Source organism: Pelodiscus sinensis, chromosome 1, assembly GCF_049634645.1.
Source record: "Pelodiscus sinensis isolate JC-2024 chromosome 1, ASM4963464v1, whole genome shotgun sequence".
Lineage (NCBI taxonomy): Eukaryota > Metazoa > Chordata > Testudines > Trionychidae > Pelodiscus > Pelodiscus sinensis.
Window position 1 is genome coordinate 52,022,797 of NC_134711.1, and position 14,426 is coordinate 52,037,222.

The window sequence follows — 14,426 nt, forward strand, 5'->3', positions numbered from 1 at the left end:
TCTTCTGAGAAATCCAACAAGAAACTATTCAGGATGTCTGTAATCACCGGCACTTGCATGCATGACATACCATGAGCCTGTCACACCCACTGCCAACTCTTTTTTCTTTTCTTTTTTTTTTTTGTGAACAGTCCTGCTGTTCAAATTGTAGAGTAGAATTCTTGTCATTGTTAATCCCTTGTCTGCTCAAGACACCAAAGCAGGCAGAGAAGATGGATGGTATTATTTGTATCCTCATGTCTTATATGCCTAGGTAGCCACAAATGAAACTCCTTTGTCATTTGACTTTTATCTTCTAACATTAAATCCTTAAATGCACGTATATGATACAATAGCACATCTCCTCTTTATCTGTATATAGATCTAAGAACATATACAGCGATATATTTATTTGTAAATACAGACCCGTATATAGAAAGCAAATTTTCTTAGGTACAGCCCTTTGGGATGTTTTGAAGTCTAAAAAGAGGAAGGGATTATGTAAAAAGTACCATGTGTAATAGAAAGTTGGCTTAATAGCTTGTAATAACAGTAGAATGCAGTGCAGCAGAATATTAGTCAACAAAATTTGTATCTGTGTGTTGTACAGCATGTTCTTGGTGGCTAGATGGTAATATCCCTTCAAATAAGAATGAAAAACAGATGCTGTGAACAATTAAAGAATTTAGTAACTGGAGCCGTGCAGCTAAATCACTCAGTTTTGAATATATACCCAAAGTTAACAAGCCATTCTGTGTTAGTATGGCACAATGAAAGTTTTATTTTTCCTAATATCAATTTATTTTTCACCCACATAAATTGTGAATCTGTTAAAAAATAAAAACACATTTGTCAACTACTTCTGTAGCCCAAATGCATACGAGCTAGAGTGTTTTACTGTATGTACAAGTTAAATATTTCCATCTGAATGTGCACCTTACCCAAATAGATACTAAGGCTATGTCTAGATTGCAGGCCTCTTTCGAAAGAGAGCGTCTAGACTGCACGCGGAACTTTCGAAAAAGCAAGCCGCTTTTTCGAAAGAAAGCAGCAAGTGAGTCTGGATGCTCTCTTTCTAAAAAGCCCTGTTTGCTTTCAAGAACGCCTTTTTTCGAAAGAGCACTTTTGAAAAAAGGCGTTCTTCCTCGTGAAATGAGGTTTACCGCCGTCGAAAGAAAAGCCACGTTCTTTCAATTTAATTTCGAAAGAACGCGGCTGCAGTCTAGACGCAGGTGAAGTTTTTTCGAAAAAAGGCTACTTTTTTCGAAAAAACCCCTGAGTCTGGACACAGCCTAAGTGGGAAGCCACAACTTGAAGTAATGCTGAAGTCTTCAATTTGAAGATCATCCATAGCCTATTTAATAGAAAAGTATGCCAAATCCTAAACACAGCCTCGCAAAGTCTGTTCCACTAGATATGGATTCTCACATGCAGATTGTATTTGAGTCATGAATATAATAGGAAGCTAACTTTCTAGACAAAGAAAACAGACTTTTTCTATATGTATATACCCATAGGATAGGGCTAGCAAAGATAAAAGAAATAGGGTAAAGCATTTCTTCCATAACTGCAACCAAAAAAAAAAGTCTAAAAGCTTTCTTAGATTATTAGCATGCCTTAAACAGCCCTGTGTGTTATCAGTATTCAACTAAATAGCTTCTGTGTCTGAACATGCTTTAGCAATTATAAGTTCAAATTCTTATTATTAATACTGATCATTATCAGGATATGGACTCTGCTTTTCTTCTTAGGCTATTTTCATTTGTTTCTTCTGCACCCTTTTCATGGAATATATAGGTCTCTTGAAAGGTAAGGTTGAAAATTGCAAACCTAGCCTGCATAATGTAACAAATTATTTGAAATGCAGCACCTTTTTTCTTTTTTTACAAGCGAAAAGAATATATTTCATTTAACCAAATTCATTCTTCATTCATATTCAAGGAAACAAAGAATTAAGAAGTTTAACAGACTAACTTCATGGCACAGCATAAGCTTTTTCTTTGAAGAACAAAGAACTTGCTTTTATAACGTTAACAATCCCTGATTTAATGCTTGCAATTCTTTTGCTTCCAAATCAAGAGCAGAATATCTTACCATTGAAAAACCATGCACGATGGAAAAAATGCACTTGCTCTACTGAAGACATTATATGTTTAAACCATCTCTACACCATGTATTCATCATATCAGTTTGTTTCTACAATGAGATTGGGTTAACCAAAGGATTGTAGGTCTGGTCACATGCTTTTTAAAAGTCTGCATGCATGGTTTGTTTTGGTTTTGCTTTTGTAAATTATGGTATCTCTATTAATCAGTTGAATTTCCTATATTTTTCCAGTGATGCAGAGGATCATAAACCTCTAAAGAAAGGAAGCCGAACACCTTCAGACAGGACTGTGAAAAAGGAGGACAGTGATGATAGTTTAGTTGACTATGGAGAAGGTGTAAATGGTCAGTTTAATGAGGATGGCTCCTTTATTGGACAATACAGTGGTAAAAAAGAGAAAGAACCTGCAGAAGGAAATGAAAGTTCTGAGGCTCCTTCTCCTGTCAATGCCATGAATTCCTTTGTTTAATCAAGAAACTCGATTCCCTTCCTTCAATATTTTCCATTGTGTTTAAAGCACTTGTGCATAATCTTCATACTAAGAACATGCAGGTGACAAAGCTCCTACGGACAAGATGTTTATACTATGAGAACATATAGGTCAATACAGTTATACACTATAACAACACAAGTAAGTGATATGTTAGTATGAATCAAAGTGCAAAACTCAAAAAATTTTGCTCAGAACTTGAGTATTTTTGCTTTTTAAAAAAAGGAACTGACAAAAACAACATAACAGCATCTGATAATGTTATTTCCTGTCAAAAATACTGTATAATGCATGAAAAATGCTACACATTTCACAGATAAACCTGTGTATGCTATTAAAATCTGGTTTGATATTTTGTTATGCAGTCCTCAGATAAATCCCTGGATATGAATTCCATTTTCATTGTCAGAGTGATATAGTAGTATTATATAGAACTTCAATGTCTTTGTGGACATTGTTGTGAAATTGGTGACTTTAATGTCTAGCTATCATATGTCTTTTTGCAAGACAACTAGGAACAGTATGTATGGTATATAATTGCTAAATGATTTAATTATGACACTTGCATTTGCTGATGCTTACTGAGACCCTGTTATCTGCTCTTTATTCCTATTACTTTCTAGCCTTCCTAATCTATCAAGTATTACAGCACTACAGTGTTCTATTTTTACATCGTATATATGTTGGATTGATTTTTAAACATAAAACATAATGCATTGCAATGCATTTGGAATTTGTACAGTCACTGAAGTGAAATTTTAAAATGAGAGAAAATATTCCAGAAAACACAGGGCGAAATACATTCAGTGCCTTTATAGAATATGCATTCCATAATGCACTGCACTACTAAGTCAGTTGGTGCAGTAAGCTGTGATTAGCGAACTAGTATTATTGCCAAACAAAATAACTCAGTAAAAAGCAGAGATGTTATGAAACTGTTGTGCTGCAAAATGCAAGGGTTAACATTTTTTAAAATTACACAAAGCACAATTTGATTTTCTTCCTTGAAGATAAAATAACAGCTTTTAGACAATTAGAGCACAACATGATTTCACAGCCTTGCACAGTTTATACAAAAATGGCTGCATTCAGATATTTTACTAATACTGCAAAACCTAAAAATCTCTTGTAAAATATGTTTAAAAATGCCATGCCAGCAACAGCACATTCTCCTTTGAGTCATTGCTTGACCCATGCGGCAGCTTCTGAAATTATCTACAGCATGAAAGCAAAGTATAGATTACTACTCAGAACCACAAAATTCAAGCTAGCTGACAAATGCCAGCAACGTTTAGTGACAAAAAATTACTGTTATCAGTTGCAAAAATATTATCTCACATACTATATCAATCAAACGGTTTACTTCCAAATATGAAATTTTATAACAACCTATGGTTGAAGGAATGCTCAGTTTCATTTGCCAATAAATTGGTTTTTCATAACTTGCATCAAGTTTAATTTTAAGTATGCTTTTTATATGTAGATATGTGTTGAATTTGTAAATACACTTAAAGTGTAGATGCTATATGCTTCTAGTTGTTCCAAACAAATAAAACAAAAAAGCCTATGTTGTACTGTGTAAGAAGTACTATAGCCAATGAAGTGCATGGTATTTTAAAGCATCTACTTAAACATATATTTTGCTGTGAAAACGAAATAGTGAATTGTTATACTTACTGCAGATTTCTAGATATCTTAAGAGCTTGTGTCCGTGGATTACATTAGACCATAGTACACTTTCAAGCTTTTATGGATGTGTTGTAGTAAAGTACAATTTGAACTAATCACAAATGGAAGTCAACCATATAAGCTTCTTTTGCACCATTAAGCTTTCCGTAATCCATTTTCCTCATGGAAACAAAAATAAAAAAAGCACAAAGAGAGTTTCTTAATAAGATTTCCCAATGATATTGGTAACAATAAAGTGAAATTTTATTCTTCTTTAATTGTAGATGCTGAATTTATCTGTGCATGTAAGGGTACACATACAGGCTCACTTCTGTAATAGTGCAACAGATTTTGTATTAAAATAAATGTGGTTTTAAAATGTCATTGTGTGTTCTGTTCAAAAAATATTTAAATGTCGATCCAATTTACCACATTTAAGAACTTTTAAAGTGGAAAAAATCACTAATGAACTACAACCAGGTTATTTTCAGAATGTTGCAGTGCGTCATTTTTTCATATCAGTTAAAAAATATTAATTATCAGTCTGATCTCCACTGAAATCAAGTCCTGTTCAAGTTCCTTTACTGTTTTGTTCCCTAAATATGTTGTTTGATCAAAACTGAGGGCCTGCTTCAAAAGACAAAATTACTTCCCCACATCTACCCACAAAAAGAGACCTTCCATATTCATTTGAGACACTCCTCAATCAGATTTAAGTTCCTAAATCAATTACCTGATTCTCAAAACTGCTGAACATCCAGCTGCTCTCATTGACTGTTGAAATCTAGGAAGTTTTAAGTGCAGGCTGAAAACTCCAAATCCAGGACTCTCTGGTCCAGCAACATCCATCATCCAGCAGAACCATGGATGTTGCTGGACCAAAGAGACCCAGAGGCAGGAGTGGGAGCCAGTTGAGTGAACATGGAGGCTGGAGAGCCCCCTGTCCTGTCCAGGAAACCCCCAGTGGCAGTAGGGCCAGGGTAGTCAGGCGGCCGTAGCAGGGGAACCTGAGGGAACCTCCTACATCAGCGGGGCAAGCAGCAGCCAGGCAGTATGAACCGGGAAGCTGGCTGCATAATGTGGGCAGCAGGGTGGGGAGCTCCTGCCAGGCCAGCATTAGTAGGGCCAACTTCAGGGCAGGGAGCCATAGGGAAAGGAGCCTAGGAGCCGGGCAGACAGCAAGGGAGCATTGCCTTCCACTGGTCCAGCAAACTCCCTAGTTCAGGACAGCTCAGGTTCTGAGGGTGCCAAAACAGGGAGGTCCAACCTATAGACTACGTTACAGTAGCCAAGATCCATTGCAATGAACACTTCTTGCCTAGTCTGGCCTAGGTGTGAAGAGAAACAGATTGGACAGGTGCTGCCTATGAGCTGTTGTGGAGGAAGTAGATTAAGATGTGGATTTCATAGGAGACAGGAAGTGAATTCCATTCTATAATTCTTGGGCAGGGTTATCTGAAAAAACAATTCTGCTGTTAAGCCATACGTCTCTTTACCAGCTCTCTCAACCAGGAATGTAGTTTGAATACCTGTGGATATTCTAGTGTCCTGTGCACATATGTGCACAGTCACAATTCTGACATACACAGGTCAGAACTGAATTGTACTCTTTTTTTCTGTAAAGAGGCCTGTTCTTTTCTGAAGCAGTGTTCACTCAGGATACATGCAGGGGAGAATTTAGGTGCCAGCAAGATAGCTGTTTCTGCTTTGATGTAAGTGTGATTCCTGGAAAGTGCTATGAGTCTTTGAATTGTGGTAGAACAAGAAATCTCTTTTTATGTTTTTGGTTTTTGTTTTTTTCCTGGATGCTTGCAGAAATCTGTATTAAAACATAAAGAAATTTTTAGTATACAGTATTACCAATTCTTTTTGCTATATTTTTATTGAAATGGTGATAATTAGGGAGATAATTGAGAAAAATTACCACTAGGTAATTCCTTTTGTTGTAGTCTTCTCTTCTGCTGCTCACCACAGGAAGAAACTTTCAGAACAGATTCTTTTTTGGCACTACCTACTAGAGAAAAATGGCAAAATATCTATCTAAGCTTCAATATAAGCATTTTGCCTGTCTCAGTCTTTCCCAACAGAGAATTCCAGAGCTAAAGAAAGAAAGTAGTACAAGACATCCTGGACTACTGTAAAAGAGATGAAAGCATATTACCCCAGAGAGGAGAATAGATTATGTATAAAGGTTAGTAGAAGAGTGATTTCAGGAATTTCTGGTGAGTAAATTTCCCTGTTTGTAGATCTCTCTCTTCTGCCCCAGGAAAAAACAGTTCAGGTAAATGGCAGGTGCAGTGAGTAGTATTGCTGGGGAGGGCTTATCCAAGTGTACTGCTCATAGGAGTAAACACTGGAGTGGTAATACTTTATGAATGTGGAGATGAACATGTGCTGGATGCCTTTCATATCAATGAAATAGAAGCCTTAGGCTATGGTGCCCAGAAGGTGAAAAGCCAAGAGGCTTTTGACAAACTCTAGGCACGATCCACCATGACTATGAAACAATACACACTTTGATCCATCTGATTTGGCTGCTTTAGTTTCCATTTTGTCCTTATGGCAACAGAAACACGGTTTTTTTAACTTACTCAAACTCATTCAAACGTGATAAATAGAACATCAGAAAATGCTTAATAGGTAAAGAATGGAGTTGTGTGTCTCACGACTACATTCAGTTTGAGCAGTAACAATGGGTTCCTTGTTACAAAATCCAGAGTTTCCCTTGAAAATTAGTTTTAGGGATAAATGGAATGCTGCCTTGTCTGAAAGGAAAAAAAAAAGCTTAAGAGATATGACACTAAAGAGCCAGCTCAGTTTCCCGTGCTGTCTAGCAACTAAGATGATGACCTTGTAGGAGAATCTCCCCAGAAGAGGAAGAAGAGGCCACATGAGGACATACAGTACCAAAGAAAATTCCTAGGATAGGTTACTTGTCTGTAAACAGATCTTTGCAGTAGAAAAACGTTGAGGCAGTCTTACAGCATTTCTAATGGCAGGGGGGGTCTTCTGGTAGCAGACAGTGCCCAGGCAGAGAGTCTTCCTTTGTCTTCTGTGAAACTCTGGAGGGATAAAGTTGAGGCTGATTTATAAGGAACAGGGTTTGTATTTCTCTACATGCTTTATTTGAAAACACCTTCCAAACATGAGAGACTTGCCAGTAGAGGGCAACCTTCTGCTCACTAGAAACTCCACGATCACAAGGGGCACTCTCTTTCCTAAGAACTAGTTTCACTTAATTATTGTCTCTCAACTGATGCGATCAGACAGCGAGAAGAGAACTGTGCCTTCCAATAAAAGATCTCCTTTTGTGCTTTGTATATATATTAAAAGGCGGAAGGAATATCCCCACTTCTGGCTCCCCATGACACATAAGTATATATGTGCTCTGGGCTTCTAGCTTGAGCATTTGGGAGTAGAATCAGGGACATTTAGAGAAACTAATGCTGGTGTCTCCATTCTGCACCTGATCTATGAAAAAATTCTGGCACAGACTCCATTACTCAGAAGTGTGCTCACTACAGCTGAACCAGTCTTTGATACTACTGCTCTTGCTCTGTGAATAGAAGTCTTCCACAGAAAAAAGGTTAAGAATTTGCCCAAGATCCTTAACCAGGAATAGTTTGCACTTTGTTTTCTGCATCTTATCCTGTAGAAGTTCTTTCCTTGCATTGCATCAAATTATATCTGTGATAAATGAAAGATTTCCTGGTTTTGAGGATTAAGGAGGTGGCCTAGAGGTCTAGAAATTTGATATTCAGACTGTGTTTGGCATCCAAGCCTGAAAGACTGGCATCTTTGATAAATCGAAAGAGGTTTGGAGAAACTTTGGCAAACTGGAACCATCAGAAGAAAGAAAACTAAAATTGCTGAGGAAGATACAGGGATTCTGCAAGTCACTAGGATAGATGCCTGCAAGTCACCGGGCCTGATGAAATGCATCCTGGAATACTCAAGGAGCTGATAGTGGGGGTATCTGAGCCTCTAGCTATCATCTTTGGAAAATCATGGAAGATAGGAGAGATTCCAGAAGACTGGAAAAGGGCAAATATCGTGCCCATTTATAAAAAGGGAAATAAGAACAACCCAGGAAACTACAGACCAGTTATTTTAACTTCTGTGCCAGGGAAGATAATAGAGCAAGTAATTAAGGAAATCATCTGTAAACACTTGAAAGGTGGCAAGGTGATAGAGAACAGCCAGCATGGATCTGTAAAGAATAAATCACATCAAACCAATATGATAGCTTTCTTTGATAGGATAACGAGTCTTGTGGATAACGGAGAAGCGGTGGACGTGGCATACCTAGACTTTAGTAAGGCATTTGATACGTTCTTGCATGATATTCTTATCAATAAACTAGGCAAATACAACTTAGATGGGGCTGCTATAAGGTGGTTGCATAACTAGCTGGATAACCGTACTCTGAGAGTAGTTATTAATGGTTCACAGTCCTGCTGGAAAGGTATAACAAGTGGGGTTCCACAGGGGTCTGTTTTGGGACCGGCTCTCTTCAATATCTTCATCAACGATTTAGATATCGGCATAGAAAGTACGCTTATTAAGCTCGCAGATGATACCAAACTGGGAGGGGTTGTGACTGCTCTGGAGGATAGGGTCATAATTCAAAATGATCTGGACAAATTGGAGAAATGGTCTGAGGTAAATAGGATGAAGTTTAATAAAGACAAATGCAAAGTACTCAACTTAGGAAAGAACAATCAGTTTCACACATACAGAATGGGAAGTGACTGTCTAGGAAGGAGTATAGCAGAAAGGGATCTAGGGGTTATAGTGGACCACAAGCTGAATATGAGTCAGCAGTGTGATGCTGTTGCAAAAAAAGCAAACATGAGTCTGGGATGCATTAACAGGTGTATTGTGAGCAAGACACAAGAAGTCATTCTTCCGCTCTACTCTGCGCTGGTTAGACCTCAGTTGGAGTATTGTGTCCAGTTCTGGGCACCGCATTTCAAGAAAGATGTGGAGAAATTGGAGAGGGTCCAGAGAAGAGCAACAAGAATGATTAAAGGTCAAGAGAACATGACCTATGAAGGAAGGCTGAAAGAATTGGGTTTGTTTAGTTTAGAAAAGAGAAGAATGGGGGGGACATGATAGCCGTTTTCAGGTATCTAAAAGGGTGTCATAAGGAGGAGGGAGAAAACTTATTTATCTTGGCCTCTGAGGATAGAAGAAGAAGCAATGGGCTTAAACTGTAGCAAGGGAGGTTTAGGTTGGACATTAGGAAAAAGTTCCTAACTGTCAGGGTAGTTAAAAACTGGAATAAATTGCCCAGGATGGTTGTGGAATCTCCATCTCTGGAAATATTTAAGAGTAGGTTAGATAAATGTCTATCAGGGATGGTCTAGACAGTATTTGGTCCTGCCATGGGGGCAAGGGACTGGAGTCGATGACATCTCGAGGTCCCTTCCAGTCCTAGTATTCTATGATTCCTTTGGGGACTGGAGACAATGCCATAGGAGAGAAGTTCTGAACAGGGCCAAAAATGTAGGTTCATCCAAGGTTTCAAGTCTAGATAGACAAAATTGTAGTCAAATGTGCAGACAAAGAACAATAGAGTATTTAGAGGCTTTTCAATGAAATGCTGGTCTTTGCCTCTTAAATATCTAATGCTGGTCAGATGGAGAATCACTTAGGATTTTTTCCTGTTAATCAAAAAGCTGTGGAAAGATGTACTGGATACTGCAGTTGCCTGAATCAGTTGGGAGATAGAGTCCATGTTGTCAAGTAAGGAATCCAGATACAGTAGACTTCTGATAATCCAGCACCTTTGGGACCCAGGGGGTGCTGGGTTATCGGATATGCCCCAGTATCAGGAGGTACTCCGGCAGGGGGCTGTGACGGGTCTGCTGGGACCCGCACTGTGACCGGCGCAGATGGGAGGTCAGCAGGGAACGGCGAGGGGCTACAGGCCAACTGGGGCTGCAAGCAGCATCGGAAGAGAGGGGGGGAGACAAGGGGCTGCACTGCGGGACCAACCTGGCAGCACCCCAGCTGCTCTGCTCCGCCGCGTCCCCAAGTCCGCCGCTGCCGCCTGCAGCTCCAACTGGCCTGTCGCTGGCGGCTGCGCAGGGCTTTCTCTGCCTCCCTGCAAAACGGCGCAGAACTGTTGCGGTGCGGGTTCCAGCAGAACTGTCACAGGGGTATAATCTGCTTTCCCTCTCCTCCCCTTCCCTTTCCCAGCCCATGAGCACACATGGTGCTCACAGGAGCTCCAATTGTCTGGCTGGCTGGAGCATTTCTTGATTCCAGTTGGTGCCAGACTATCAGGAGTGCTGGACCACTGGATGCCGGACAATTGGAGTTTTACTATATATGCTCTCTCAAAAAATATTTAGCTACCAGGATTACTGTGGTCTTTGTAAAGATCCCAGAGATGGAGTCCAAAGAGGGCAAAGGAACCACTGATGACTGTGGTGAGTCAGGGCACACAATTTGCATCCTTCAAATCAACTTTAAAAAAAAAGAAAATCACTTTGGGAGAAACCATATAGAACAGACGGTGGGGAATGAGAGTTTCCATCTGATATGTGCCCGTCGAGAGATGGCAACTAAATCACCAATGGTTCACAACTGATGGAATCCATTATGAGTTTACACACCAATACAATGTGGCAATAAAATGTATTCCCTTCAAGGGATCTAAGAACTGCTTGTGTTAGTAGAAATCCTGAAACCTCAGAGTAGAGAGTCATGGATAATGAGTGAAGGGAGAAGGTTGAGAAAAAACCTGACCGATTAAGTCTGGTGCCTCACTCAAGTGTCCAGAATGAACAAAGCCCAACCTGCTATGGAGTTGCTGGGCTCCTACAAGAGACAGATAAGCAAGAGGAAACTGGACTAGCAAAATGTCACGAGGGTCTGCTGGAGGATAAGGGAACAGAAGAAAGAGGCCAAAAAGTGTTCTAGATGTGGTTCCAAGTGGATGTTGAAGGAAGAAGAGGAACTCTGAATTTCAGTGGAATAATAGCAGATATGGTGATTTATACATGTTGAAGACCTGGCCCTCTGTGCCCTGTGGTTGTGGAAGCAGAGGAGACAATATGAGCCCAACTCTAGAAAATGTCATTCATTTGATGTTGCAGGAATAATAGAAAATAAGAACTCCCCAAGGATTTGATCTCTGTACCTTTGAAACAGAAGTATAAAAACTTTGGTTTCCAGCAATGTTTTTTTCATTAATGCAATAAAAACAAAGTGAGAGTTCAAAAAATCTAATCTAATATAAAAACTGTGGAGGTAAAAAAAGGACTGAATTCTGCTCTGAATAGCAGGTGTTTGGGTTCTCTTGAAATCAATAGAAGGCACACATACTCATCCAAATGTAAGTTTTGATCAGAAATGTTCTATAGTTCATTTAACTATGTACCTGAACACACAAATTATATACAAATCAGACTCTGAGCTTCAAGGGACCAAAATTCAGAGTGAAATCGGTGAGTGCATTGGTTTCACAAGTAGTGCAGGATTGAACCTTCTATTTAATATAAATTCTACTTCTGCAAAATAGTGACTAGTACTCACCTATACCAGGGGTGGACAACCTGTGGCCTGAAGTCCACATGTGGCCATTGGGGTTCTATATGTGGGCCGCAAGACATTTTGTTTACTTTTCCCCATGAATAGGGTTTCCAGCTTCTGCTGGTTTCCATCCACATAGGTTTTTTCCTACCTGTATTGGTAAAGTGACACGCTGTAGCCAGACTTAAATCAAGGGCATATAAAGTGAAGTATATGCTGATTGCACACAGCATTGACTGTAAGGGTACGTCTAAACTACACAGCTCCGTTGACGGAGCCATGTAGATTTGTTTGTTCGGCAAAGGGAAATGAAGCCACGATTTAAATAATCGCAGCTTCATTTAAATTTAAATGGCTGCCGCGCTGAGCCGACAAACAGCTGTTTGTAGGCTCAGCACGCTAGTCTGGACGCTCCCGCGCCGGCATGAAAGCCCTTTATCGAACCTCCCCAGTAAACCTCATCCTACGAGGCATATTGGGGAGGTAGATAAAGGGCTTTCATGTCGGCGCGGGAGCGTCCAGACTAGCGCGCTGAGCCGACAAACAGCTAATCAGCTGTTTGTTGGCTCAGCGCGGCAGCCATTTAAATTTAAATGAAGCTGCTATTATTTAAATCGCAGCTTCATTTCCCTTTGCCGATCAGCCTTATCTACATGGCTCCATTGATTGAGCCATGTAGTTTAGACACACCCTAAGAGTCATGCACTCCCTCTGCATTAAATCAAAACACTGCAATGATTCAGTTGGCACACTCCACAACTTTTAGGTATGCAAGCACAGTTCACAAAATTACACCCCATCCCAGGAGACCAGCTGAGTTATGACAATCGTGCATCCCACTGAGATGAAGGAGGGACACTTATGTGGCCCACTCACTAGCCTTGATTGCTTCTCGTTGGCCTATATCTTGGTATAGATTTTTTCCTGGCATGGTGCCTATTAAAATTTTTAAATACAGAATTGTATTTTTGTGTCAGAGAGAAAATGAAAATGAATAAAACCATTGGGTGGCCCATAGAATTTTTCAGGATTAGTACTCTATAGACAGCAATACTAGCAGCCTTTGGTCTAACTTGGTTCTTGTTCTTTCCATGATTATCAATTACGGGAACACCTTGCTTTATTCATCAAATAGCAATTACAACCAGTGTGAACTGAAAGCTTGTGTAGGATCCACAAAAGCCTCTAGCACCCCCAAAAGAATCCTTGATTGGGTTACCTACCAATAGGAGGAATGTGACTGTTTTTAAAAATGGCTTGGGCAGCTCTGAGGATTGTTTGGAAATACTTCATAAACTACTAGTAGTCTGGAAACCAATTTCAGAGCCACTGGGTTTAATTTCCTTGGGCAAATGAGAGTTGTTCCAACACATGAATGGCAGAGCATTTTTCTTGGTAAGTTGGTGATGTGCTGGGAAGACCTGGGATCTGGGTGGGTGTTAGGGTGTTGGAACAGGCTCAGAGCTGGGTCAAGGAGTAGGGGGTGCAGGATCTGCAAGAGAGTTTGGGTGCAGTAGGGGGCTCAGGCCTGGTTTTTGGGGTGGGGGATTTGGGAGGGAGTTAGGGTGCGGGCAGGAAGGCTGACAGCTTCCACAGACCACCAAGCAAGTGGAGGGGGCTGGCTCAGTGGCCTTGGAAGAGCAGGTCCTTGGGCAGAAGGGACAGGGCATGCAGCCACCCCCAGCATCACCTGAACCGCAGCACTGGGGACACAAACACACACCCCGATGCCTCTGAGCCAAACAGAGCATGCAGCACTCTGGTGGCAATTTAAAGGGGCCCAAGGCTCCAGCCAAGGCTCCAGCTGCTGCCACAACAGCAGCAACCAGGAGACCTTGGCCTCTTTGAATCACTGGGCACCAGGGCAACCACTCCCTTTCCATTGGTGGGCCTGGGGGCAGGAGGAGTTTCAGGGTTAGAGTAGGAGTTTGGCGTGTTGGAGGAGGTGTGGGGCCTTATCTCCAGCAGCTCCTGGATTGGGATGAACCCAGCACATGCTTGCAGCTCTGGGAGAGTGGGTGACTCTGTGCACTCCATTGCCTGCCGTCTCCACTCCCACACTTCCCATTACCCGTAGTTCCTGGCCATTGGGAGCTGTGGGAGCAGGCCCTGCAGTCAAGGGCAGAATGCGAAGCTTCCCAGATTGCCGCGAGCCAGTGCTCGTAGTTTAAGCCCCACAGGGAGAGGGGCACCGAGGATCAGAGCTTCTGGCTTGTGACACAGAGACTTGCCATGGGCCAGAGGTTGAAGCCACAAGGAAGACTGAGGGGTCAGCACTGGTAACAGGTTTTGAGTTGCTGGACCATGAGTCTCCACTCTCAGGAGAGGGTGCTAAAGAGAGTCTGTACCCTGAGAGTGAGCCCAGAGACCACAAACCATGACTCTAGATGTGGTTCAGGCTCTGGGGGAGGCAGTGAGGTGATCCTCTCACAGATGTTGGGTAAGGAGCCAATGAGATCGGTGACACATGGTCCTAGTCCTATTAGCTAATGCCTACTTGTTAGTTTGTAGGTACTGAATTTTCCTGGGTTACTGTGTGTATGTGTGATAGCTAGTGGCTGTACGTTTGTACAGACAAAAATAATGCCCAGTTCTGGGCTTTTGCCTGTGGTCATTTAGCTCATATTTTGTAGTTCACTTG

The 14,426-nt window shown here is 41.0% G+C and overlaps 1 protein-coding gene across 26 annotated transcripts in view; it reads left to right on the plus strand.

The window, feature by feature from the left end:
• The window catches only part of NRCAM (neuronal cell adhesion molecule), a 283,739-nt gene extending 279,112 nt beyond the window's left edge, over nucleotides 1-4,627 (plus strand). For 25 of the 26 annotated variants that reach the window (XM_075929879.1, XM_075929866.1, XM_075929913.1 and 22 more), the window contains one exon: nucleotides 2,317-4,627. In XM_075929879.1, the coding sequence (XP_075785994.1) occupies nucleotides 2,317-2,554 (238 nt within the window). In that variant the 3' untranslated portion in view covers nucleotides 2,555-4,627. The remainder of the gene's footprint in view (nucleotides 1-2,316) is intronic. The other variant, XR_012904139.1, reaches the window with a different exon arrangement.
• The last annotated feature ends 9,799 nt before the right edge of the window (nucleotides 4,628-14,426 follow it).